Genomic DNA, 26,275 nt, shown 5'->3' with positions numbered 1-26,275 from the left:
GAAAGTAACCCTCTCCAGGTTTTGAAACGACAGAAATGGCTTCAATCCCGAAATGATCCTTAACTGATAAAAACTACTGTTATTAACTACTATATTTATTTGCTTCGTAAAGCAAAGAATCCAGGATAAAACCAAGATTCCTGACCTGGGAGGAAACTGAAGGAAAATGTGTTAGGAGGGCCCAAGGCAATTATTTCAGTTTTATTGTCATTAAGTCAAAGAAAACTACTAGACTGCCAGTTTTGAATGTCTTCAAGGCAGGCCAACAAAGGTTCAATGGTATTACTGGCTTTCAGTGGTATGTATAACCAGCATGTAAGTGAAATGAAACATTATAATATCCCCCATAGGTCGCATATATAAATGAAAAAAAAGTGGCCCCAAAATGGATCCCTGAGGCACTCCACAGGTAATAGGATTAACAGATAAAGAGAACTTGCCTAATTCAACAAAAAAGACCTGCAACATGGTATGCAACATAAATATACCTACACTAGGGGTGGGACGTAAGACCAAAATTTTATTTCACGGTAGGATTCATTTTATATCATGATAACGATATGTATCACTGTATAGTTTTTTTATCTTTTGACAATGTTTTTATGTTATTCAAATATTTAATGCCATAGAATTTTCATATTTCTCACAAAAACGTATATATGTATGAAAAGGAGGATTAAAAACCCACAAAATTCAAGCACACTGAAGATAAACCGTAATGAAAAAATGATAAAAAATAATGTACTTTATTGTTATGTATCTTATTAAAGGTAGAAAAGGAGTTTAGTCAAGAGCAGTGAGAGATTTTCATAAAATCATAAGTGACAGACAGGAGCAAAATTTGGCAACTTCCCCATTAAAGGGTCCGGATCTAATCTACTGTTACACATGCTTTTCTTTTTCAGAAGTTTGCTTTCTCTTAAGAACTAAAAGGTTGTGTTTATGAAGATACTTGCAAAAATGAGAATTTTGACACATATTTGTATTTTATGCCAATAAAGAGGCAAAAATGCTCATGAGCTTAATGAGCAGCGGACGTGCGACTTGCGCGCTCTTCTCACACAAAAACAGCACGCGCATATAGCACTGTTGTTTGTGTTTCAATGGCTTAAATCACTTGTTTTAACTGCAGTGCTTAAATACGTGTACAAACGTTGATTTTTTTGTGACCACGCGCACAGGAACGTGATGTGAGCGTGTAACCTCGATAGAGATGATAGTCCAATACTTTACCGGTTGACAAATTTCTACCAGTTTATCATATCTACCGGTTTATCGCCGACCCCTAACCTACAATGTAAAAAATTCTTTGCTGCCTTTAATATTTTTGCTAAATGAATTTGGATTTACAAGTCATTTTAACTTATTATTATTTATTTTGACTACAAATGAGTTGTTGATAGAGATAATGACAGTATTCCTGCTGCTAGAGCTTTGCACAACGAATGGAAAGAAATGGACTATTTTGCAAGAAAATCAACAGTATTCATTTTATTTTGGTGTAAATGGATCTCAAGTGTGTATCAGAGAAATCTCTTTGGCTCTGCTTTCTAAACACTGAGATTTTTTTATGTGAGTGTTAATGCAGAGGCATTGTGGAGCGTACAGATGACCACACCAGACTTCTGTTTAAAGGTTAAATAGTGTGACTAATGATTTTGTGTAACTTGTATTCCAGCAATTTGCTTTTTCTTCTGTCATTTAGCGAGAAACAAATGGCTCCATTTATAGCTTTCTGCTTAGTTTAATGTATTAATGAGTCAATATGGCTTTGAATTATCATTCACCAAACAGTATGGAAGAACAAATTTATCCATCTGGTTGTAAGGATGCAGAAAGGGCCAGGTGGCGTGGCAGAGGCTTTCATGTAATATTACAGTGGGATGAATTGGAGCCAGGGTTCTCCCATAGCGCTTGACATCTGGGCCATCACAGCAGGATAACCATGTCTTCTTCACGCTTCAAAACGGCACTGAACAGAAATGCTTTTCAAAGGAATAGTTCATCCAAAAATTAAAGTTCAGTCAGGTTGTAAAAATTGCATGATTGCAGACAACTTCACACAGCTTTATTTTATGCTTTTAATGCTTATTGGATTTTATTTAGTGTTGGAAAAGCTTTCAACCGTGTACAAAATGTTAAATAATTAAAAAATTTTGTTCTATAAGACAAAATAATAACGCAAAGGTTAGTAAATAACTGAATTTTTGTTCCTGGGTGAAGAATTTCTTTAACAAACACAAGCTGTCATTTTAAAACTGTGAGTCAGAAAAAGAGCTCAGACTAAGCGTGGGTTGGTCTCCTGACTGGTTTCCTGACACAGCATCCCATGGTTTAGATGTTCTGGCTCAGATGTTATAAAACATTCATGAAATGTCTCATTTGTGTTGAGATCCACTCGTGGTTGTGTGGATAAAGATTAAATCAGTTGATTTGATCAACCTCATGTGTTCCCACAATGCTCAATGACCGTTAGTTTACCTTATAAAAGAACCAGAGCCCACTCAGCCTCTGCTTTAAAGTGACTGTTTGCTGTGTCACTGATTTCATTTATGCTTTCACACCAGATTCATCTATTAGCACTAGTACACTTTTGGACTATGATTACAATTCTTTTACCCTGCAGTATAGACCTAAACGGAGACTTATGTAAATGAAGGTGTGGCTTATCTGAATGGGTCTTTTAGATCATTGCATATCTTTCCGTGATTTGTAAACCCAGAATGAAATGATCATTACGCTACCGAAAGATGGCAATGATGACCACCCGTTGCGACTGTGTAAACAATAACATAACACGCTGAATACGCGAACTAATGCCTCATCTGAACCGATTACTTTTAATAAACGATTGAAACTATTGATCTGTAGCCTACAACACTGAACTCATGAGACGTCAGTCAATCAGACACTCAAAGGCCAGGTAAAAAAATCACAGATTTGTTTTAAAGAGGGCAAGAAATGACAAGCGAGAGTATATGTGTCTTATAAATGCATATTGTGGTGGAGATTGTAAAACTCTTTATTAGTATCTTAAAATGCCTCTCATTTTCTTACCTGCAAATGAAGGATAACAGAACATTTTGAGTGTACTGTACTCACATACAATATGTGTTTTTGTCACCACAATTATTTTTTAAATAATCTATTCTGTACTCTATACACTTGTCATTATTTGCCTGGGCTTCTACTTTCAAAGCTAGGTATTAATTGAGTTATTAAGAAAACATACTAAGCAAATGCAGAGAAAATTATGCAATGAACAGTAATAAAAGAGTTGATACATTCATACAGTCGTTCAAATACAACCGGCCCTTTGAGATTAACCGTTCAAATACAACCGGCCCTTTGAGATTAACCGTAATGCTGATGTGGCCTGGGATGAAATTGAGTTTGACACCCCTGCATTAGAGGAAAACATTTCAGGAAAACCTCTTGTCAAGTCTATAGAATTGCATTGTTGCTGAGAAACTCAACACATGTATGAAATTAATATTAACTAATGTTTAACTAGGACATACAGTCTTGTTCAAAATAATAGCAGTACAATGTGACTAACCAGAATAATCAAAGTTTTTAGTATATTTTTTATTGCTACGTGGCAAACAAGTTACCAGTAGGTTCAGTAGATTCTCAGAAAACAAATGAGACCCAGCATTCATGATATGCACGCTCTTAAGGCTGTGCAATTGGGCAATTAGTTGAATTAGTTGAAAGGGGTGTGTTCAAAAAAATAGCAGTGTGGCATTCAATCACTGAGGTCATCAATTTTGTGAAGAAACAGGTGTGAATCAGGTGGCCCCTATTTAAGGATGAAGCCAACACTTGTTGAACATGCATTTGAAAGCTGAGGAAAATGGTTCGTTCAAGACATTGTTCAGAAGAACAGCGTACTTTGATTAAAAAGTTGATTGGAGAGGGGAAAACCTATAAAGAGGTGAAAAAATTATAGGCTGTTCAGCTAAAATGATCTCCAATGCCTTAAAATGGAGAGCAAAACCAGAGAGACGTGGAAGAAAACGGAAGACAACCATCAAAATGGATAGAAGAATAACCAGAATGGCAAAGGCTCAGCCAATGATCACCTCCAGGATGATCAAAGACAGTCTGGAGTTACCTGTAAGTACTGTGACAGTTAGAAGACGTCTGTGTGAAGCTAATCTATTTTCAAGAATCCCCCGCAAAGTCCCTCTGTTAAAAAAAGGCATGTGCAGAAGAGGTTGCCAAAGAACACATCAACTGGCCTAAAGAGAAATGGAGGAACATTTTGTGGACTGATGAGAGTAAAATTGTTCTTTTTGGGTCCAAGGGCCACAGGCAGTTTGTGAGATGACCCCCAAACTCTGAATCCAAGCCACAGTACACAGTGAAGCATGGAGGTGCAATCATCATGATATGGGCATGTTTCTCCTACTATGGTGTTGGGCCTATTTATCGCATACCAGGGATCATGGATCAGTTTGCATATGTTAAAATACTTGAAGAGGTCATGTTGCCCTATGCTGGAGAGGACATGCCCTTGAAATGGTTGTTTCAACAAGACAATGACCCAAAACACACTAGTAAACGGGCAAAGTCTTGGTTCCAAACCAACAAAATTAATGTTATGGAGTGGCCAGCCCAATCTCCAGACCTTAATCCAATTGAGAACTTGTGGGGTGATATCAAAAATGCTGTTTCTGAAGCAAAACCAAGAAATGTGAATGAATTGTTAAAGAATCATGGAGTGGAATAACAGCTGAGAGGTGCCACAAGTTGGTTGACTCCATGCCACACAGATGTCAAGCAGTTTTAAAAAACTGTGGTCATACAACTAAATATTAGTTTAGTGATTCACAGGATTGCTAAATCCCAGAAAAAAAATGTTTGTACAAAATAGTTTTGAGTTTGTACAGTCAAAGGTAGACACTGCTATTTTTTTGAACACACCCCTTTCAACTAATTGCCCAATTGCACAGCCTTAGGAGCGTGCATATCATGAATGCTGGGTCTTGTTTGTTTTCTGAGAATCTACTGAACCTACTGGTAACTTGTTTGCCACGTAGCAATAAAAAATATACTAAAAACCTTGATTATTCTGGTTAGTCACATTGTACTGCTATTATTTTGAACAAGACTGTACATAAACAGTTAGCAGTAAATATGACTGAGATTATTTTAGTATAGCAGTCATAAAATGACTTTGGTTTCTTTAAATATTGTACAAATATTATTGTAAAAATAAGTTATTAATCATTTGCTGTCATTGTATAATGTTGAAAATATGCATGCACCTGAAAGAAAAAACGAACAATTTGTGGTGGGAACAAATAATTTTAAAGTTGAGGCAGTAGGGCTGAAGGACCATGAGAGTGCCCAAAGTCATCAGAGTCTAATGTTAATTAAAAGTGCCAAGACAGGTCGTATTGAAGAGAGCCTTGCTGGGAGAAGCCTCATTTTATGTGTGTCTTTCATACCAGCAATGTTAATAAAATTATCAAATGCATTCATAATTTCTCTTTTTCACCGGAAAAAAATTGGCTAGTGGACCTGCTGATTGCCACATTGGCTGGTGATCAAAAAAGTTAATTTAGAACCCTGCTCAAGATGCTAAATTTATTTACATCTTTTGTTTTAGTAGTTGTTGTTTAAATGTACCCAGTGTTGTTTTAAACCATGGGAATGAGATCTTTATACAGCTTTTTTATATATGTAAAATGACATTTTATAGTGACCCCATCTGTCAAACTCCAAGAAAAAGTCTGATTTGTAAAATGTCTACTTTTGCCCCATAGATAGGCTCCACCACTACTTGGGACCCCCTTAAGGATAAGCGGTACAGATAATAGATTTTTGATGCATACAGGTGTGGACTGACCTAATGATACATTAAACAATGGCAGATATTTGGTTTGAACCGTATGTTTAATAGGGCTGGGCATCGATTTTTCGATTAATAATTTTTTAAAACGTGGTCGATTCAGAATCGATTCTCAAAGAGCAGAATCGATTTTTTTCTTTCATATTTATTTCTGTAAACATTGAACGAAAGATTAACATTAATCGAATTACTAGTCTTCTTCACTAGATGTCACCCTCTTTTTTGTCTAGCGCATGTTACCAAGGAGCAAGAGGCAAGCCTCTCATTCATTCATTCAGTGCTTAAAATGGTTTCAGGTGCTTCGTCGATTTTATTAATTACCTACTTGTAACCTGCTGTTCACTGTTATTTTTATTAATATAGTATTTGTATTAAATCTATATTCATTGAATAGAGTATAAATAGAGTTGAATAGAGTATAAAAACCGGTCAGAGAACCAGAATCAAAAATTGAATCGAGAATCGAAATCGAATCGATTTGGTAGCTTGTGAATCGAAATCGAATCGATCTGGAAAATCTGAATCGATACCCAGCCCTAATGTTTAAACAGTAGAACTATGCTGGGTCTTAACTTTGATGTTACACAGCTTTATAGCAAAAATACTAAAATCACCATTCAAAGTGCCTTGTCATGCATAGTCCAACTGTTGAATCTTCCACCCAATTGGTGAAATTATTAACAACTATCTGTTAGGGGTGTAACGGTACGTGTATTCGAACCGGACCGTTTCGGTTCAGGGCTTTCGGCACGGTGCGGCCGAATGCATTTTGTGTGCGCCTGTGCGGAACATAATACGTGCGTTTCCGCACGAACATATTAAGTGGCGGAAGTCTGCGCGTTCAGCGCAAGTCTTCTGTCAAACAAAAAAAATAATAAAAAAAAAAACAAAAAAAAAGTCTTCTGTCAAACATATAACATAATTCGGCCCGCAGAAAGATTTTTATTTACTTAGTTGTATATCCGTTTGATTATTGGTGTAAACGTTTACGTGTCATATCTAAAAGCGCATGTTAAACGCGTGTCAACGCGCTGCTTTGTTCTTTCAAAAGTGCGTGAGAGGATGCACGTCTTTCGTTGCTACGCATTCATGAGACGCGCTTTCTGTGACAGCGAGAATAAGGAATGCGTGATCAGATTTTTCATCTGCAGATCACGTCAATCATATCATTGTCACAATGCGATCAGCTGGTCGGGACAGAGAAGAGCTGTAACCCGGGCTTACTCAGTTGTTACTCAGCTACGGAGGGGTTCGTTAGTAAAGTCACAGGCAGCTTACATTGACGACACAAGCAAAGATTAGGATAAACGTGCAAAAGATCAAAGATGGCTATGTATGCAGCTCACTAATCTCAAAATGAGTGTATAATAAGTATATCATCATGTTGCTTGCTATGCAGTTACACATAGAGCAGTAATATTATTTTTTGTACAGAGATGGTACATAGCCAATTCAATACTGTGAGTTAAACAATCCAAAATAAATCAAAACAGAAAATTTTTGGTGGCAAAAATGTAGGCTAATAGTTCATTAATGTATTCAGGAATTGAATTTGTTAGTTCAAGGTTTTAGTAGAAAAAGTTTAAGAGAAGGTTAAGAAAAGAGTTACCTTCTGTTATAAAATAATGTAAAAAAGAACTTTGCAGTAGTATTTTATTTATAATTTTTTCATTTTATATATATTTTATATGTTATATTTTAATAAAAACTGTTTTAAAAAAAAAGTGTAAACAAATTGTAAAAAAAAAGTTTATAGTAATAAACAACCTGCAGTTTAATGTTTGCATTTTTCCCTTACTGTACCGAAAATGAACCGAACCGTGGCTTCAAAACCGGGGTTCGCACCGAACCGTGATTTTTGCGTACCGTTACACCCCTACTATCTGTTGTTAACGATGTAGATGCACTGTCAGGAAATATCATTGCATTGCAGGCTGTCCAGCCCACCTCTGCAGGCAAAGGCAGACATGTAAGGATAAAGTGCATTACATGTTCATTGATTCTGTAAGCGCTCTGTGACTCACCATCTACCCACAGACACAACACTCAAAATACTGTTTCTGCAAGTCTTAGTATGAAAAATCAAACCAATTATATAGAATATATATCACTGGTACCATAGCGTCTTCACAGTTCATTGATTTCTAAAATCTATGCACACACAGATAGCATTATCCATATCGCAACCACATGCAATTATTGTCTTTATCAGACATTGTAAAGTCAGGGGTTTGCATAATTGTTTTCCATGGCTCTCCGAACGACACTGTAAATTGCCTACCTGCAATATCCTGCTATTAGACATGGAAAGAGTCACAAGCTGCTTTGGTAATGTTGGCTAATTGCAAGAAATTAAATTTATGGAAATTACAGAGTCTTAGCCAATCTGCTCAATTCCATTGTCAGGCTGCGATAAGCTTTAGGTGGCAGGGGTGGGCAGGCGGTCTCCGTCCTAGGCAGATTAGACTCAGTCTGTTTTTTCCTGAATGTAAGCCTGCATTACAATCCGATTAAGGACTATACTCTCACCAAGGATGGTCTTAGAATGGGGCATTAGGTGGGAAATACGTTTAAGGCTCTTCTGAAAGAATGTAGAATGTACTATGTGTATATACACCCATGTTACACCAATAACAATTACATTTTTAATATTAATGTACAAATGAAAAATTTTGTAAATGTTTTTTTTTTATCTAAAGCATTATTCAAATTAGGACCTCTATGAATTAAGAAGACATTCATCATAAAGAGAACTGAATTATGTGGTTTAAATAAATAATTGAAGTCATCTATTCACAATTCATAACATTTATTCAGAAATAGACAGTGACTTTTGTTTCAGTTAAATCACTCCTCAACTTGGCCCATATTTGTTTCATCATTTTGACGGGAGGAGTTTTAGTGGACCAATCACAGCGCTTGCGGTCCACGTGGAACGGACAAGCTTAAAAAATGTTGCCGAGGTTGGCATCAGGCTACGCAGAGCTACGGATAACATGCGGCATAGACCTTACACACGACTATAACTTTGTCTTCAAAGTAGCCGTAGCCGTTACTCTAAAGTCATATTGTAATATTTACATTAAGGCATTTAGCACATTTTTGTGACCGTACCATTGAAAGAGAATGAAAATATGTTTTTTATTATTGAGACTTTTGTTTGGCCTCATTATCCTGTCCCTATCTGGGACATCCAAAGAGATATTTGTGTAGCTTGAGTTAAAGTCGATCAAATGTGTTGTACTGTACCTCTAATGCGTACAAGGTGCATTATGGGAGGTATTATGTACATTTGTACATTAATATTAAAAATGTAATTTTAACCATATTTACTGTGAAAGTAGAGTAAACCTGAATTAAAACAAACATTAAGTCACATATCAAATGCTTAATGCAAAATATAATATTTGAAGCTGTTAAATGGGAAAAAAGATTCCAGAGCTAAAACGTTTACTTGAAGGCGAGTGCATGATTTTTGAAAAACACTTTGGTAAAGGGAGTCTGCAGACATATCGCCAATAGCAGGCTTTCATGGCGATAGTTGCCGATGGTTATTATCTTTGTCATCATAGCCTCGCAAGCACCTAGACTTAATGCGCGCGTCTTGGACTCTTGCTCGGACCTGAATGCGTGCGGCATGGACTCCTACTGTAATGCACATGATTCAGACTCTTTCTCGCACATGAGCTTGTAATACGCTCTGACATTTCCTTGTACTAGAGAGGTTGTTAGCGCGCAATACTATCGTGATCTCACAGGTTGACGATAGGTTGATCTCAAAATGGGGCATATCGCCCAACACTAACCAAAACACACTAGTAGCCAATCAGCAGTAAGGGGCGTGTCTATTAACCGACATCGTTGCCTGGGTTGCGTATGTGTGGGGCAGGTCTATCAACAGAAGGTCCAGATTCTATTGGGGTAGGGGCGTGTTTGTTTAGGTGATTTCAAATGTCAACATTGGCTTTCAGAGATCATGCACCCTACCTTTAATTTAGCTGAAATGCTATTTTTATATGAGATCAAGTGTTTATTTGTAATGAGATATTGACTAAATTAGGGATTCACAATATATCGGCCGACATATCGTTATCGGCCGATAACTGCTTATTTTTAATATTATCAGTTATCGGTCTGATAGCAAATTTAGGCCGATAAATGAAAGCCGATAAATGATGGATTATTTCGGTTTGTTGAACCACTTCACTTGCTCATTGCTGGCCATGTGGAGTTTTGATTGGTGCTTTCTGTGACATAGCACAAAGATGACACGTGTTGCGGGCTTATGAAGAGTATGCTAGTCTAGCGCAAAGACAAGATGTCCGCGGTCTGGGAGTTTTTCATTGTGAAATGAATATGAATATTTATCGGCCTATATATATCGGTTATCAGCCCCCAAATATAAAGAGTTATCGGTATCGGCCAAAATTTCCATATCGGTGCATCCCTAGACTAAATATTATATGGTGTGTGACATATTTTAAAAGTAAATACTGAGTGTATTGCAGCACTTTTAGCAGTAAAGTCTAAGAAGAACTGCTTTCATGTAAAGGTCTGGGTATTTTTCACTTTTTACACATATGCAAGGGCCAGCGGTACAGTGCACGTGATACAAATTGTGTCATCAGAATATTACGAGCACCGCCGGATTTCATAACCTATACTTTGTAAACACAGCTCATGCACGCACATGAGTATGTATGTAGGCCAGGAGAGGTATTGCAATTTGTCGCAATTCAAATGCCTTGAAAGTCTGCGTATATGTGTACGAGTCAAATGAAGTGTACTGCAAGGGCTGTACGTTTGACTGTGCGTGTATGATTGCCTAATTAAATAATATTAATAATAAAAAAAACGTAAAAAATACTTTATTATGATTGGGTAAAGCCATTTAAAATATTTTAATAATACGTTTTCAAAAATGCTTCCATAAAAATACAGTGGGAATTTTAAGGATTACCGTAAAGTCAGAAAACTGACCCTGTGACCAAGGCCGCCTTAATGCACGGGCTTACCTGGGCTGAAGCCCAGGGGCCTTCCAAGTTCAGGGGCCTCCCAAGTTCACGTTCATTTTGTTTTTTAACTTGTCAGGTTGTCTGTCAATCACTCTAACTGCACGTTACATGGCTGCTGATTGGTCCGTGGTAACTTACTGTGAAATAAAATATCAGACGTAACAGATTTTTCTATTCCGTGTAATGTAATTAAGTGCGCGTTGTTAACTTTGCATTCCTGCATGTAAGAGTGAGTGTGACAGAGAAACGGGAAATAATCCACCAACAAATGAAAGAGTGATTTCCGAAATTTCATAATAAGCAGGTGCAGGTCTCTCTCTCTCTTTCGCGCGCGCGCTCACTCTCTCTGTGCTCGTACAGCTGCGTCTCTGGCATGCAGAAGTCTCTCCAACCGTGCGCAAGAAACTGTGCCACCAAATAAAAAAGGGGTTCCCGAACATTAATGCTGTTCGTTGTTATAAAGTTTAAGTTTACGCGCGTTTATATCAGTGACGCGTGCGCAGCTGGAGCGCTGTAGTTTGACGCGATGTAAGCTCACAGTACACACATCTGGTTTAGAAAGACGACGCAACGGTAAAGGTGCAACTCAAAGCGTGACAAGACTATCTCAAATGATCATCCCCTGAACGCACCATTCATATTTATAATCTCCTTATCTAAAGATCTTATATACAGGTATGTTCCCTGTCTGTTTTGTGCATATTCATACGTGTTCGTTTTACATGCGTAGTATGCATAAATACTAAATACAATGCATACTATATCTTCAATAGCCTACAAAATAAATAACTGATTAAAAAACAAGATTCTGTCTATAAAGACTTATCTTTTGTTAACATTAATGCATTTTCACTTTAAAACTAACTTTAACTTCTTATATTTTTACAACTGTGGTGAGCATTTAGTTAGTGAGTGGCAATTTTCTGCAAATTTGTATATTCCAAAAACTATATAAACATAAAGCTTATAAACATATATACTTTTGGTTTTATTTTCACCACAAGTTGCTGTTTGTGGTTGTTAAATAAAGTGTCTTGTGTTTATGCTCAAGTGGGATCAGTGATATGTTATTAATGATAATATGGTGTTTTCTGGGTCAAAGAGGGAAAACTACATTTTGTGATGTAGATTACATAGATATTACACTTTTTTTTCAAAATGAGACTATAAATTGAGGGTATGGGGGGCCTCCAAAACCTCTCAGCCCCAGGGCCTCACATTAGGTTAAGGCGGCCCTGCCTGTGACCCTTTAAATCTCTTAAATGGAAAATAATTTTTTTTTTGGTTTTTGTGGGTGTGAAAAAACTGCTCCAGTGAGATTTCAGTCCAGACTGTTCATGATGGCTCTGACTGCAGGGGGCATGTTTAATCTCATTAACGTAATGTGAGAAGAAAAGATTATTACACTATAGATCTTATGGCCAAATATTTATACTGCTTTGTTTCTTGACAATGCACATCCCAAATAAAATAAAAGTAACATTTAGCATCTTCTTTTAGCATTTTTTTTATGTTTTTCTTTCAAGTCAAGTCTGCCTATGGGACAAAAATTAAACAACTGTACAGACTCATGCCTACAAATGTTACAAAGCCTTTGTTATTTCTTAGTGCTTGGCAGTTAAGAGTAGGAGAAGGAATAGAGAGAGAAAGAGAGAGAGAGAGAGGCTGTTAGAGAAAGAGACAAGATGACAGTGGTATTGGGGGGGCGTTGTGATATCAGCATTCAGCTGCTCTCATTCAGGGCTGTTGTGAGGGGGTGGGGCGGCAGTGACGGGGACTGCAGTGGTTACTGGGCTTGGCTACACTGAGCAGGAAACCAAACAATGAAATCTGCTTGAGAAAATCCGCAGCCCTGTCTGGTGTGGTGATCCAGACCCATGAATAATTTGAATGGCTTGTGTCTCTGTGTGTGGATGTATATGTTGTGACCCTGTAGCTAAATTGGTAGAGCATTCCTTTAGCAGCACAAAAGGTCATGGGTTCGATTGTAATGCGCTGTAAGTCGCTTTGGATAAAAGCATCTGCTAAATGTAAATGTGGTAAGCAATTGAAGAGCTCAGACGCAAAACCCTCTAAGTGCGTCTGAAATGTTTTCTTGTAAATGAGCATATCTGATCAGACTCTTAATGGATAATGCCAAAAAGCCGGTATTTTTTATATAAAGTGCAAAACATACAACATTCAATTAAACAGAACAAAAAACAACACCGCAGTTGTTATGATGATATTGTTATGAAGCAATGATAATAAGCAAAAAAGATACATGGATAATAATATAGATATTTATGTAATATTATACAACAGTTCTTTCTGGTTCTCGAATCTGTTTGGCTAAGAGGCGTGCGATATTGTACTGATAACGGCACAGTAACCGCTTCACCTTTCGTATCATTCCGCCACCTAGTGAATGGTAACATTATATAAGTATAGTTTTATTAACTTTTACCTCGCGCCAAAACAATAACAACACAAAAGACATTAAATATGAATAAGAAACCAAGTAATAATTTCATTATGACACCAAATATTGCTGATTTGATCTCATTTTTGACCATCAAACACAGACAAGGCCAACATCAGAGCCAGGGAATCCCTGTCAGAGATGTAGCCCAGAGAGGGCGGTGGTCAGCGGGGTGAGTGAACACTGACGTCTGCTCATGCTCTGGATCTCACTACCGAATCTTACTAAGCAAACGTTTAAACAGGCGCTATCTTTACTAATCGACTGCAGATTTAGATATAATAAATATATATTCTCGACTGAACTAATCTTAAAACTACCCTTTGTGACCAAGAAACGGTAATATAAAGAAACGGCTATTCCGTCCAATGAGTTATTATGAGATTCAAAGCAGCCGAAAGTGTTACCTGTCATTCTGGCCGCCCTTAAATCCGTGGCGGAAGAAAGTAGTTCCCAAACAAAGAGGCTTTTTAAAATAACTCCATTGTTGTTTTCTAGTTTTCATTTTTCAAATGTGTGCCGTCGAACTGTTGTATTAAAGCAATATTGCTCTCGGAGTCTTGTGATATAGCTCTATATCATCACGGCTGTGATTAGTCCAGAGGCACGAGGCCGATAGAGCTATATCACACTCATACTCGAGCGATATTGCTTAAATAATATTTATATAATGTAATTATAGTATGTACAATAATGATAATAATAGAAAAAAGACGGTATTAATGAATCACCAAGGGCGGGATTAAGCTGATTTAAAGCTAAAGTATTTGATGAATGTATAAGGGGTGCTCTGATAAATGCTGATATACACAAATAATATGTGACCGATAACTATTCTGAATTGCACAGTTGAAATTATTCACAGTTATTTCATGTACTATGTCTTTTCAGAAGTCCTAATCAATCTAAAATCACTATTGGTTTGAGGCGTTTATAACATGCATTTGAAAAAGCAACACTCGTTCAAACATAATAATCATTGTATACATATTCTTTATTATCATGAAAATACCTGAAAAGGTTTGAAGAACAGCAATATAAATATATCCTTAAAGGAATATTCCATTTTCTTAAAAGAAAAATCCAGATAATTTACTCACCACAATGTCATCCAAAATGTTGATGTCTTTCTTTGTTCAGTCGAGATGAAATTATGTTTTTGAGGAAAACATTGCAGGATTTTTCTCATTTTAATGGACTTTAATAGACACCAACAAATAACACTTAATTCAACACTTAACAGTTTTTTTCAACGGAGTTTCAAAGGACTAAAAACGATCCCAAACGAGGCATAAGGGTCTTATAGCAAAACGATTGTCATTTTTGACAAGAAAAATAACAAATATACACTTTTAAACCACAACTTTTCGTTTAGTTCCGGTCCAGCGCGACCTAACGTAAATGCGTGGTGACGTAGGGAGGTCACGTGTTATATATATAAAACTCACGTTTGCTGACTATTTTAAACAATAAACTGCCACAAAGACATTAATTAGTATCATTTGACATACAACAACGTAGGATTGGTCCTCTTTCACCACATTTGTAAACACTGAGGCGGAGTTTCGCGTTCGTCCTCTGTGACCTCTTGACGTGATGACGTATTGCGTCGGGTCACGCTAGCGCATGACGACCGGATTTAAACGAGAAGTTGTGCTTTAAAAGTGGATATTTGTTATTTTTATTGTCAAAAATGACAATCGTTTTGCTAGATAAGACCCTTATGCCTCGTTTGGGATCGTTTAGAGTCCTTTGAAACTCCGTTGAAAAAACTGTTAAGTGTTGAGTTAAGTGTTAAGTGGTGGTGTCCATTAAAGTCCATTAAAATGAGAAAAATCCTGCAATGTTTTCCTCAAAAAACATAATTTCTTCTCGACTGATCAAAGAATGACATCAACATTTTGGATGACATGGTGGTGAGTAAATTATCTGGATTTTTCTTTTAAGAAAATGGAATATTCCTTTAAGCCATTTCCTGGAGCTGCGTGTCATAGCTGCGTGTGTATGGGTCTTTGTCTACTGCGCATATTAAGTTTCTGCACGAGAGCGCCCTCTGGCTTTTGGATGTAGCGGCATTTCACCGTCGGCCGATCGATCGGCGCATCCCTATATAATGCGTGCTGAGAGCATTCGGTTAATATCATTATCTCATTTTTTTTACGAAGGTGGCGTTTAGAGACTTTTGCATCTGAGCTCCTCAATTGCTATTGGTTTTAAACAGTGGGGCGAATTTACTAAACAGTTTTTTTGTGCGTTACTTTGCTTCAAAAACCATGTCTTATTTATTGATAATCTGCTTTCACTTTAAAGGACTAGTCCTCTCTATAGATGGGGCCCATTGACTTACCATAGTATTTTTTTTCCTACTATAAAAAGTCAATGGACCCCATCTTTAAAGTGGACTACTCCTTTAACCAAATGCTAAATGACATGGCAAAACGTCCTACACGTATATATTTCCTGTATTTAAAGAGATGCTGATGCTGAAAAGTCCCTGTAAAGGATGCCAAAAAGTCAGCTGCATCTTTGACAACCCAAACTTAAAATAGCCGAACTGCAAGATTGTGCTGTCCAAATGATTGGTATTGTTAGCTGTGTTTGCGCCATTGGATGATTTGCATAATTCCTTTAATGAATCTGGTGCTAAAACAAATTGCTAGATTCCCCCCGTGTTTCCTTTTTCTTTATTGGACGTACAGCTGCCATTTTAGGGAGGCATAGTTAAATTTTCTCTTTTTTTTCTGGGCATCCCAATATCCAGCAAATATGCAGGTGCATTACAGTGCATATCTCTCTCTCTCTCTCTCTCTCTCTCTCTCTCTCTCTCTCTCTCTCTCTCTCTCTCTCTCTCTCTCTCTCTCTCTCTCTCTCTCTCTCTCTCTCTCTCTCTCTCTCTCTCTCTCTCTCTCTCTCTCTCTCTCTCTCTCTCTCTCTCTCTCTCTCTCTCTCTCTCTCTCTCTCTCTCTTTCTTTCTCTCTTTCTTTCTCTCTCTCTTTTAAACCCAGAGGAAGGAATTGAGAGGAATTTAAGGAAGTGCTATTTCAAGACTTCCTTCATTTTCTTCCTCCCATAGCAGCAGCGAGTCACAAACAAATTTATGGCATATATTATGTATATTCTATTTGAATGTGTTTTATTTAAGTCTGAGAACGGCTTTGAGATTTAAGAGACCGGTTCACGGTTCTGCAGTTGGCTGCTCTTCCATGAGCTTGAACTGAAAGGATGAAAGTTTTGATAAGAAGATGGAAACTCCGCAAGAATAATAGAAAATCTCTTCTTTACAGTTGAATTGAATTGAATTGTCCAATACTTCTTTACAGTTTAGCCATAAGGAACTGGTTGTGTAAGTTAGGTGTTTAATCTCAGGATGTGTCTGCTTTTCTTATTTCTTCTTGTGTGTTAATGCATCACTTTTGATTCATTCTTCCACAAATCTCGAAGATTCTCTGGGTCTCTTCTATGAACACTTACCTTTAGCTCTTTCTAGGGATGCTCCGATCGATTGGCCGTAGATTGGTATTGGTCAATCATCGCATTAAATGTACTCGCTAAGTTTGCCATCTATGGTTTGATTTCTTTGCATTTGTGGATTGCATGGACTGTTACAAAGATTTGGTGAAAATTTCATGTCAGTTGCACCTTTAAAAAATAAATATATTTACAAAAAAGGTGACGTGTCCAATTTTACACCCTATATTGAGCAATAACATGCCAGTGTTAGTTAAATTGAATTGGGTAATCTGTTTTGTATTTGAGCAGGCAGATGTTCAGATGTGTGTCATGAATCTATCTGATACTGTAGCTAAGCTCCTGCATTAAGAGATTTAAATCTATTCATCTTTTCCATCAGCAGTCATTACAAAACCAAAATCCTTGGAAGTCTGTTTGAATTCATATGTAATCACTTCAGTAAAATCCTGTCATGCATAAAAACAAATTTTATATGACATCAAAGCCTGAAATGACAGCTTGACAGTATATAAACTGACAGTTTCTTTGGCCCTTTGGATACACATACATGGGGTTGTAGAGATCAAAGTGTTGTTTATATGTAAATGTATATATACCAGACCTAGGCAAGGCAGTTTTACGTCTGTACCTAAAGTGAAATGTCCCTCCTCTCTCTTTCAGTGGAAGAGGCCTCGGTTTCTTCATTTGAATGCCTCTCAAGATGGCAAAGCGTGAAAGCGGCAGTACGAGCCCGGTGGTGCGGCAGATAGACAAGCAGTTTTTGATGTGCAGCATCTGTCTGGAGCACTACCACAACCCTAAAGTCCTGCCCTGCCTCCACACATTCTGCGAAAGGTAAACTGTGACATCTCAGTATAAAATATTTATGATTCTGTGAATCATTGCAATCGATGTCTTCTTGGATAGTGAATGTCAGCTAGCATGGAGCAAAATCACCCCAAAAATAAAAACACTTTGGGGGCGTGCTGCTATGGTCTTTAATGATCGAATAGAGTCATTAAAGGGATACTACAAGTAAATAACAAAATTACCCCATTACCCCAAAATTATCACATATGTCCATCATCTTTCAGACAAGCACATTTGGGGTTATTTTAATAAATGTATTTGCTTTTCCAAGCTTATAATGGGAGAAAACAGGAATCAGGGACCAACTTCTGACTTTAAACCCCAAAAAGTGCATTCTTCAAAAAAGTGCATTCATCCTTTACAGAGGTAATCCACTTAATAATGGTCCATCAAGGGACACATTTGGAGTTATTTTAGTAAATGTCCTTGCTTTTCCAAGCTTATAACGGGAGAAAACAGGGATCAGGAAACAACTTCTGAATTTGAAGCCCCAAAAGGGCATCCATCCTTCACAGAAGTAATCCACACGGCTCCACTGGGTTAATAAAGGTCTTTTGAAGGTAATCAATGCGATTTTGTAAGAAAAACATCCAGATTTCAAACCTTATAAATAGTGCTGCCTCACGATTAGTCGTGACTAATCGTTTGCAGAATAAAAGTTTTTGTTTACATAATATATGTGGGTGTACTGTGTATAATAATTATTACACACACGCACACATGTATATAATTAAGAAACATTTGCATGTTTATATACATGTTTATATTTATATATAATCTATATTATATAAAAATATAAATATTTATTATATTCATATTTTTTTCTTAAAATTATACATGTATGTGTGTGTATTTATTTATACATAATTATTATACAAAGTCTACACACAAATATTATGTAAACAAAAACTTTTATTCTGCAAACGATTAGTGAGGCAGCACTACTTATAAACTGTAATAACTAGCTTCCGGTAACGGCGCCATCCGTGAGTCCAATATGGTGTTGTTACCGGAAGCTAGTTAGTATAGTATATTAAGTTTAAGATATGGATATTTTTCCTACAATATCACACCGATTACCGCAAAATACCCTTTATTCACCCCTTGGAGTGTGGATTACTTCTGTGAAAAATTCTTGAAAAGCAAGGACATAAATAACTTTAAATGTGTCCCTTTTTTTAAAGATGATGGACATATGTATATCGGAGTCCTTGAGAGTGAGTACATCATGGGGTAATTTGGATATTTGGCTTGAGTATCACTTTAAATACAATAATGTACAAGTCCCATACATTGTCAATCTCACAATGTCCGGTGAATAGCTGCTGATCTGCTCTTATTAAAAAAATGATTGAAAATGCACACCGAAAACAGTGAATTGGACACATACAGTTTGATTTGGAGCAAATGGCTTTCAGGACAGTGGAAACCTATGACCTAGATCCTGTATTTTGGTTTAGAATTGCTGTCAGATGACATAATGTTTATAAAGGAAGTGACAAAGATGGTCATGTTCCTACTGGCCCCATTACAATGAAATGTGTGAACCACAATTTTATCTGCCCTGGACTTAATTATTAATTATTTTTCATATCTCAGTTTTTTTCTAGAAACCTCACGTCTAGTGACAAAGTTTTCTCTTATTTCTCTGTCCTGTTAAACCAAAAGTCAGAGATTTCAGTATAAATTTAAATAATGCTCATCAAATTCCTCAAAGGCTAAATTATTCAAGCTATTCAATCCCTCAGTTTTATCAACGCACCCAATCTGTACAGCACATCGGCATACATTTCTCCTTTGTTTCTATTTGTTTTCACTTAAGATCCTTTATGAAGAAACATTTAAGCCAAAGATACTTTAAACAACTGAGTAAGAGCCACTTCTGAACTTCAGTTCATCTTCTGAGGATAAAATCTTCCTCCAGGCAGCTAAATAAATTCTTAATGTCTTGCTTTACACCCAACGCGTTTCCAGTCCGTTCGACCTTGAGAAAAATATTTATAGCCACAGTTATGACTTACACCCATTTACCTCTTTCATCACAGATGTCTCCAGAACTACATCCCTCCTCAGTCCTTGACCCTCTCTTGTCCGGTGTGCAGACAGACCTCAATCCTTCCTGAAAAGGGAGTTGCTGCTTTGCAAAACAATTTTTTCATCACAAATCTGATGGAGGTATTGCAGAGAGAGCAGGACTGCCCACGTCCCGAAGCTTCTAGTGGGCTGGAGTCAGCCGGTGCTGCTACATACGCCCCGCCGCTCTCGTGCCCCAACCATGAGGGAAAGGTAAAAGATTCACCACATACTGACCAGCAGAACGGAGAAAGGTGCAGTCGTCTCCACAAGTATTAGCCTGTGTCCTAGTTTGTAAACATATAGTACATCATTTTAGTAAGTAATGAGACAATGCAGGATAATTATTTTTTATTTCTGCTTTGATTTAGGACACACTAATTCTATCTTGCATACTATTTAGTATAAATAATATGCACATTTTATTTTAATTCATAGTACAGCACATTTTGTAGGCTTCACATGACTGTTATCTTCTACCTCGGTCAGAAGTTTTACAAATTTTTTTAAGATTCACCGTACTGCTTGGATAACAAAATGGAGTGGTGGCAATTCAGAATCTTTTGATTGCTTGTCAGTCTTTCCCTATGTGTGTGCAGCATTTAAACCAGTGTTATTGCACCCTCTGCAGGTCATGGAGTTTTACTGCGAGTCCTGTGAAACAGCCATGTGTTTGGAGTGCACCGAGGGGGAACACAGAGAACATGTAACCGTTCCACTGCGGGACGTTCTGGAGCAGCACAAAGCAGCACTGAAGAACCAACTGGACGCAATCCGCAACAGGTTCATGCGGTTACAAATAATAATAGCATCTTTTAAAAAAAGCCACTACACTGTAAATGGTTTTGCTGCCTTAAGCCCGGATTAAAGTATTTTTTTTATGCGAATGTCTGGCGAATACACAGACTTAGAAAGTGAAGTTTATTTGAGTCGTATGTGTACACAGATGTTCGACACATGCACATTGTGACAAAATGCAACGCATCTCCTGCGCTACATACAGTACTACATTCTACTGTATAAAGTATGCACGGTTACAAAAATCTGGTGGTGGGTGTACAATGTGCACGCTGTGTAGGGGTAAGCGTTAATTGTAAGTCACCAAATCCAACCTTAAATAGAAATCTTATAGATTTCTATAGAGTCTTCCAGGTGAAAACCCGACTAAAACACACCGTAAACAGGCCTTAATGTGTAGCGGAAAAAACACCCAATCAGGCGACACCACCAGTGTTTCATCGCTACATGCGTCATCAAAACAAAGAGCAGCATGGAGGTGACGCAGTGACTCTGGACGCTGCTGAAATCCCTGCCACATAGTTTAACAATAAATAACATCATATTTGTCCCAAATCGTTAATGATTAATTGCGACAATTTGCAATATTTTCCGTGGCCTACATGCTTGTGAATGTGCGCAATGTAGGTGGGGCTTAAAAAATCCAGCAGTACGCGATGCGTACAGTACGCGCACATTCTTCTGATGACCAACATTTTCTCACGTGCACTGTACGCGGACACTTGTGCAAACATAAAAAGTGGACCGTACTTTGGCCTTTATGCAGGTTTATGATTTTTTTATATTACAGAAAGTGTGTAAACTTTAATCTTGTTTCTTTGCTTTTCTTATGAAATCTTAGATTTTTGCTTAACTCAGCTGCCCAGGCAACACCTTGACCTTTTATGGAACGTTTACATTCTCCTTATTGCTCTCATAGGCTTCCCCAGCTGACCGGGGCTATAGAGCTGGTCAATGAGATCTCCCGGCAGCTTACAGACAGGAAGAACGAAGCAGTGACGGAGATCAGCAATACGTTCGAGGAACTGGAAAAAGCACTTCACCAGCGCAAAACCGCACTCATCACTGACCTGGAGAACATCTGCACCACTAAACAGAAGGTAGAAAGCCTGCATCTTAACTATTCTGGCTTATTTCAACATAATGTCTATACATATGAGAGATGCTGTCAAGAATCACAGGCAATAGTTGTAAATAAAGGCAAGCAGCATTTTTCTGGGTAGTGGATTTTCTTGTTTTGCATTGCTGAAAACCTCCCTTTCGGCTACAAATCTTCTGTATTTACCAGATTTTCAAACCCTTGCTCAACTTTACAGGTTTTACAGGACCAACTGTCTGCATTACTTCAGGGTAAGGAAAACATTCAGAGCAGTTGTAGCTTCACCGAACAGGCTCTGAACCACGGCAGTCCCACCGAAGTTCTCCTGGTGCAGAAGCAGATGGGAGAGCGGATGGCGGCTCTGTCCCGCCACGCCTTTCCCGAACAGCCGCACGAAAACGGACACCTGGACTGCCAGGTGGAGACAGAGGGGCTGCGTCGCTCCATCCAGAACCTGGGTGTCCTGCTCACCACCAGTGCCGTGGGTCACACCAGCGTGGCTACTGGAGAAGGCCTGCGACACGCTGTTGTTGGTCAGAATACCACCGTTACAGTGACCACTAAGGTTGGTGATGTTATATAAATTATAAACAATTTAAATTATAAATGTATTCAATGCATTATTATTCATATGCTCTGGACTTTCTTACTGGTGTAGATTAATGATATTCAGACATACAGACATTCATAACATAAGCATTTAACTACTTTATACCAGGACAGAAATGGCGAACTAGTCAAGACCGGCAATGCAGCACCAAGGGCTCAGATCACCGGGCCGGATGGAACGGTCACTGCAACGGAGGTAACGGACAACAAGAATGGCACCTACGAAATCGGCTACACCCTTCGCTCGGAGGGCGAGTTTTCCTTCTCTGTGATGCTGTACGGACAGCCCGTGAGGGGCAGCCCCTTTCGCCTGAGGGCTATTAAACTCTGCGATGCCCCACAGTCGCCTGATGATGTTAAGAGGCGCGTGAAGTCCCCCGGAGGAGGCGGTGGTGGCGGAGGGCACGTGAGGCAGAAGGCGGTCCGCAGACCCTCGAGTATGTACAGTACCACGAAGAAAAAGGAGAACCCCATAGAGGACGACCTCATCTACAGAGTGGGTGGGTGAAGGTCATATGTGTGTTTGCCTGTTCAGAATGTGTCAGTATGACAGCTGACGTATTATTTGATGTGACAGGAACGAGAGGACGTGAGAAGGGGGAATTTTCCAACCTGCAGGGCATCTCCACCACCAGCACTGGACGAATCGTGGTAGCTGACAGCAACAACCAGTGCATACAGGTAACACTTAACATGGGAATATATATATAGAGTTACTGTATACTGAGTAAGCGATTTTCTTGTGTAGTAACTGTGATTGTTGCGTTCTGCTAGGTGTTTTCCAATGATGGTCTGTTTAAGCTGAAGTTTGGTGTCAGAGGCCGCTCCCCTGGTCAGTTGCAGCGACCCACCGGTATCGCTGTGGACATGAATGGTGACATCATCGTGGCCGACTATGACAACAGATGGTTGAGCATCTTCTCTCCTGATGGGAAGTTTAAGGTTGGTTACTCATACACTGTAATTGACTTAATTTAGTTTCAACAAATAGGAATAAATTAAAAATTCAGAGCCGTTAAAAACAAATAATTAATTTTAGTCAATTTAACTAAATGTAGGTTCGAGTAATTTTATCTAAACAATTTTTATTATCGTTATACTTATGTTATTAGAAGCTATATTTTTCTAATGTTTATAGTTATTAGGGCTGTCAAAAGATTAATTGTGATTAATCACATACAAAATAAAAGTTTTTGCATAATATATGTGCACACATGTATGTATTTATTTAAAAAACATTAATATGTATTTATTTAAAATATGTTTGTGTAAATATATATTTATATTTTGAGAAATTTTACATTATACAATAAAAAAAATGATGTAAATGTATACATGTATGTGTGCATTTAAATAAATACATAATAATTACACACAAATAAATTATGCATACACAAACTTTTATTTTTTATGTGATTAATCTGTTGACAGCCCTAATTGTTTTATATTTTACTTCAATCAGAAAAACTTTTATTGACAGTGTTTTTTATATATGTTTCTGGCACAATGATTTATATTGTACAAATGCTTGCAGAATAAAATCGGGGCAGGCCGGCTGATGGGTCCTAAAGGAGTCGCCGTAGACAAGAATGGTCACATCATCACAGCAGACAACAAGGCTTGCTGTGTCTTCATCTTCCAATCCAACGGCAAGCTGGTGACCAAATTTGGTGCCAAAGGAACATCAGAGAGGCAATTCACCGGTAAAGTGTATATTTATTGTGAAGATCATCCATCTATTTAGTTTTTGCATGTAGCTCATGGTGCCACGTCCTGTTTCCCTGCAGACAAAAGTGCTCCAAATACACCGACTGAGCCAAAGCAGAGTAAATCTGCTCCCGCCTTCAGTAAGTATTAAACACAAGCCCTCAGGATTAGGCATGGGACGGTATAAGATTTTGATGGTATGATAACCTTAAAGGGATAGTTCACCTTAAAATTAATCATTTACTCATCCTCATGTTGTTGTAAACCTGTATGAATTCTTTTTTCTGATGAACACAAAAGAAGATATTTTGAGAATAGATGGTAAACACACAGCAGATAGGGACCATTGACTTCAATAGTAGGAAAACAAATATTTTGGATGTATTGTGATAAATGATGAAGAAAATATTTTGATAAATGATGGTAAGCACACAGTTGATGGTACCCATTAAATTTAATCATATTTTTTTATTCCTACTATGGAAGTCAATGGACACTATCTGCTGTGTGTTTATCATCATTTCTCAAAATATCTTCTTTTGTGTTCATCAGAAAAAAATCAGTTCAAACAGGTTTAAAACAACATGAGGATGAGTAAATGATGACAGAATTTTCATTTTGAGGTGAACTATCTCTTTAAGCAAAAATACCATGGTTTCACAGTGTTGTGTGAAACTTTTCAATTGGAAACAATACATTTTAATTTTAAGCAACATACATTGTGTATGCCTTAATAATGCCTTTAAATTATAATATTTTTTCAAAAAAACTTTTTTGTCATATAAATTAAATGTAGAAATCCAATCAATTGCATGATTCATTTAATTTATTTTGTGTAACCACACAGCTCATACCTTGGAAACCTTGACTCTTGAAAAACTTGCTATATCTTAAAGGGATAGTTCGGCCAAAAATGATATTAAACCCATGATTTACTCACCCCCAAGCTGTCCGAGTTGCATATGTCCATCAGTTTTCAGACAAACACATTTTTGGATATTTTAGAAAATGTTTTAGATCTTTCAGTTGATTAAATGTAATGTTACCGGGTCCACGACCTTTAAGTCCAAAAAAAGTGCGTCCATCCTTCACAAAATAAATCCAAACGGCTACAGAATGATAAACAAAGGTCTTCTGAGGGTAATCCGCGTGGTGTTGTTGTAGAAATATCCATATTTAAAACTTTATTAACGTAAATAACTACCTTCCGGTAGCGCCGCCATCTTAGTCCTGTCCGCATTCAGGATGAGAGCTTACGCAGCCTACGGAGGCTACTCTGCTGCTGCTCTGTGAATTTGTCATACGTCACTAAGAAAAGTGCGTACACTACGCTAATACTCTCTCCTGAATACAGAGGAGTCTAAGATGGCGGCGCTACCGGAAGGTAGTTATTTATCTTAATAAAGTTTTAAATATGGATATTTCTACAACAACACCGCGCAGATTACCCTCACAAGACCTTTGTTTATCATTCTGGAGCCGTTTGGATTTATTTTGTGAAGGATGGACGCACTTTTTTGGACTTAAAGGTCGTGGACCCGGTAACATTACATTTAATCAACTGAAAGATCTAAAACATTTTCTAAAATATCCGAAAATGTGTTTGTCTGAAAACTGATGGACATATGCAACTCAGACAGCTTGGGGGTGAGTAAATCATGGGTTTAATATCATTTTTGGCCAAACTATCCCTTTAAAACTGGTAACCGGCCCATGCCTACTCAGGATGCTTGGAGAGAATTGTTTCTTTTTTGTATGTATAGTTGAGAAAAACAGTTCCCCAATGAAATGTTCTGTTTTTCTCTTCTTCTATGACAATAAGGTCCACATTTTGTGGCTATAAACAACAAGAATGAAATTGTTGTGACAGACTTCCACAATCATTCTGTTAAGGTACAGTGAAATTAATTTTTTCAGTGTGTACTGTATGTTGTTTCATGTGCCATATTATATTATTATTAAACCTCTTCCAGGTCAACAGTACTTTTATAATAAGCTCTGTTTAATATATCATCACTGTAACTTTAATGCATTTACCTTTATGAAACCGTAACAGATAAGACACATATTTGGGAAATCCAAGTTTATTTTTTTGTTTTCTGTTCCCATTCTGTATTAAAAAGGAAGTGTTGGTTTATAGTTGTGTAATGTGGTTCCTCCATTCTTGCAAGGTTTACAATGCTGATGGGGAGTTTCTGTTTAAATTCGGTTCTCATGGAGAAGGAAACGGACAGTTCAATGCACCCACAGGGGTTGCTGTAGATGGCAATGGGAATATTATTGTTGCAGACTGGGGCAACAGTAGGATACAGGTGAAGTATAAAAACATTGTG

At 37.6% G+C, this 26,275-nt stretch overlaps 1 protein-coding gene across 1 annotated transcript in view; it reads left to right on the top strand.

Moving 5' to 3' along the window:
• Window positions 1-26,275, top strand: part of trim3a (tripartite motif containing 3a) — a 31,518-nt gene that overhangs the window by 3,319 nt on the left and 1,924 nt on the right. Inside the window, exons 2-13 of the mRNA XM_065280840.1 lie at window positions 17,468-17,641; window positions 19,702-19,942; window positions 20,361-20,512; window positions 21,447-21,627; window positions 21,844-22,191; window positions 22,345-22,735; window positions 22,813-22,916; window positions 23,010-23,177; window positions 23,770-23,938; window positions 24,023-24,082; window positions 25,765-25,835; window positions 26,114-26,254. Coding sequence (XP_065136912.1) covers window positions 17,496-17,641; window positions 19,702-19,942; window positions 20,361-20,512; window positions 21,447-21,627; window positions 21,844-22,191; window positions 22,345-22,735; window positions 22,813-22,916; window positions 23,010-23,177; window positions 23,770-23,938; window positions 24,023-24,082; window positions 25,765-25,835; window positions 26,114-26,254 — 2,172 coding nt within the window. The 5' untranslated portion in view covers window positions 17,468-17,495. The remainder of the gene's footprint in view (window positions 1-17,467; window positions 17,642-19,701; window positions 19,943-20,360; window positions 20,513-21,446; window positions 21,628-21,843; window positions 22,192-22,344; window positions 22,736-22,812; window positions 22,917-23,009; window positions 23,178-23,769; window positions 23,939-24,022; window positions 24,083-25,764; window positions 25,836-26,113; window positions 26,255-26,275) is intronic.

Source organism: Paramisgurnus dabryanus, chromosome 8, assembly GCF_030506205.2.
Source record: "Paramisgurnus dabryanus chromosome 8, PD_genome_1.1, whole genome shotgun sequence".
Lineage (NCBI taxonomy): Eukaryota > Metazoa > Chordata > Actinopteri > Cypriniformes > Cobitidae > Paramisgurnus > Paramisgurnus dabryanus.
The sequence above is the reverse complement of the archived record's forward strand: the minus strand, read 5'-3'. Positions and strand labels throughout refer to the sequence as shown.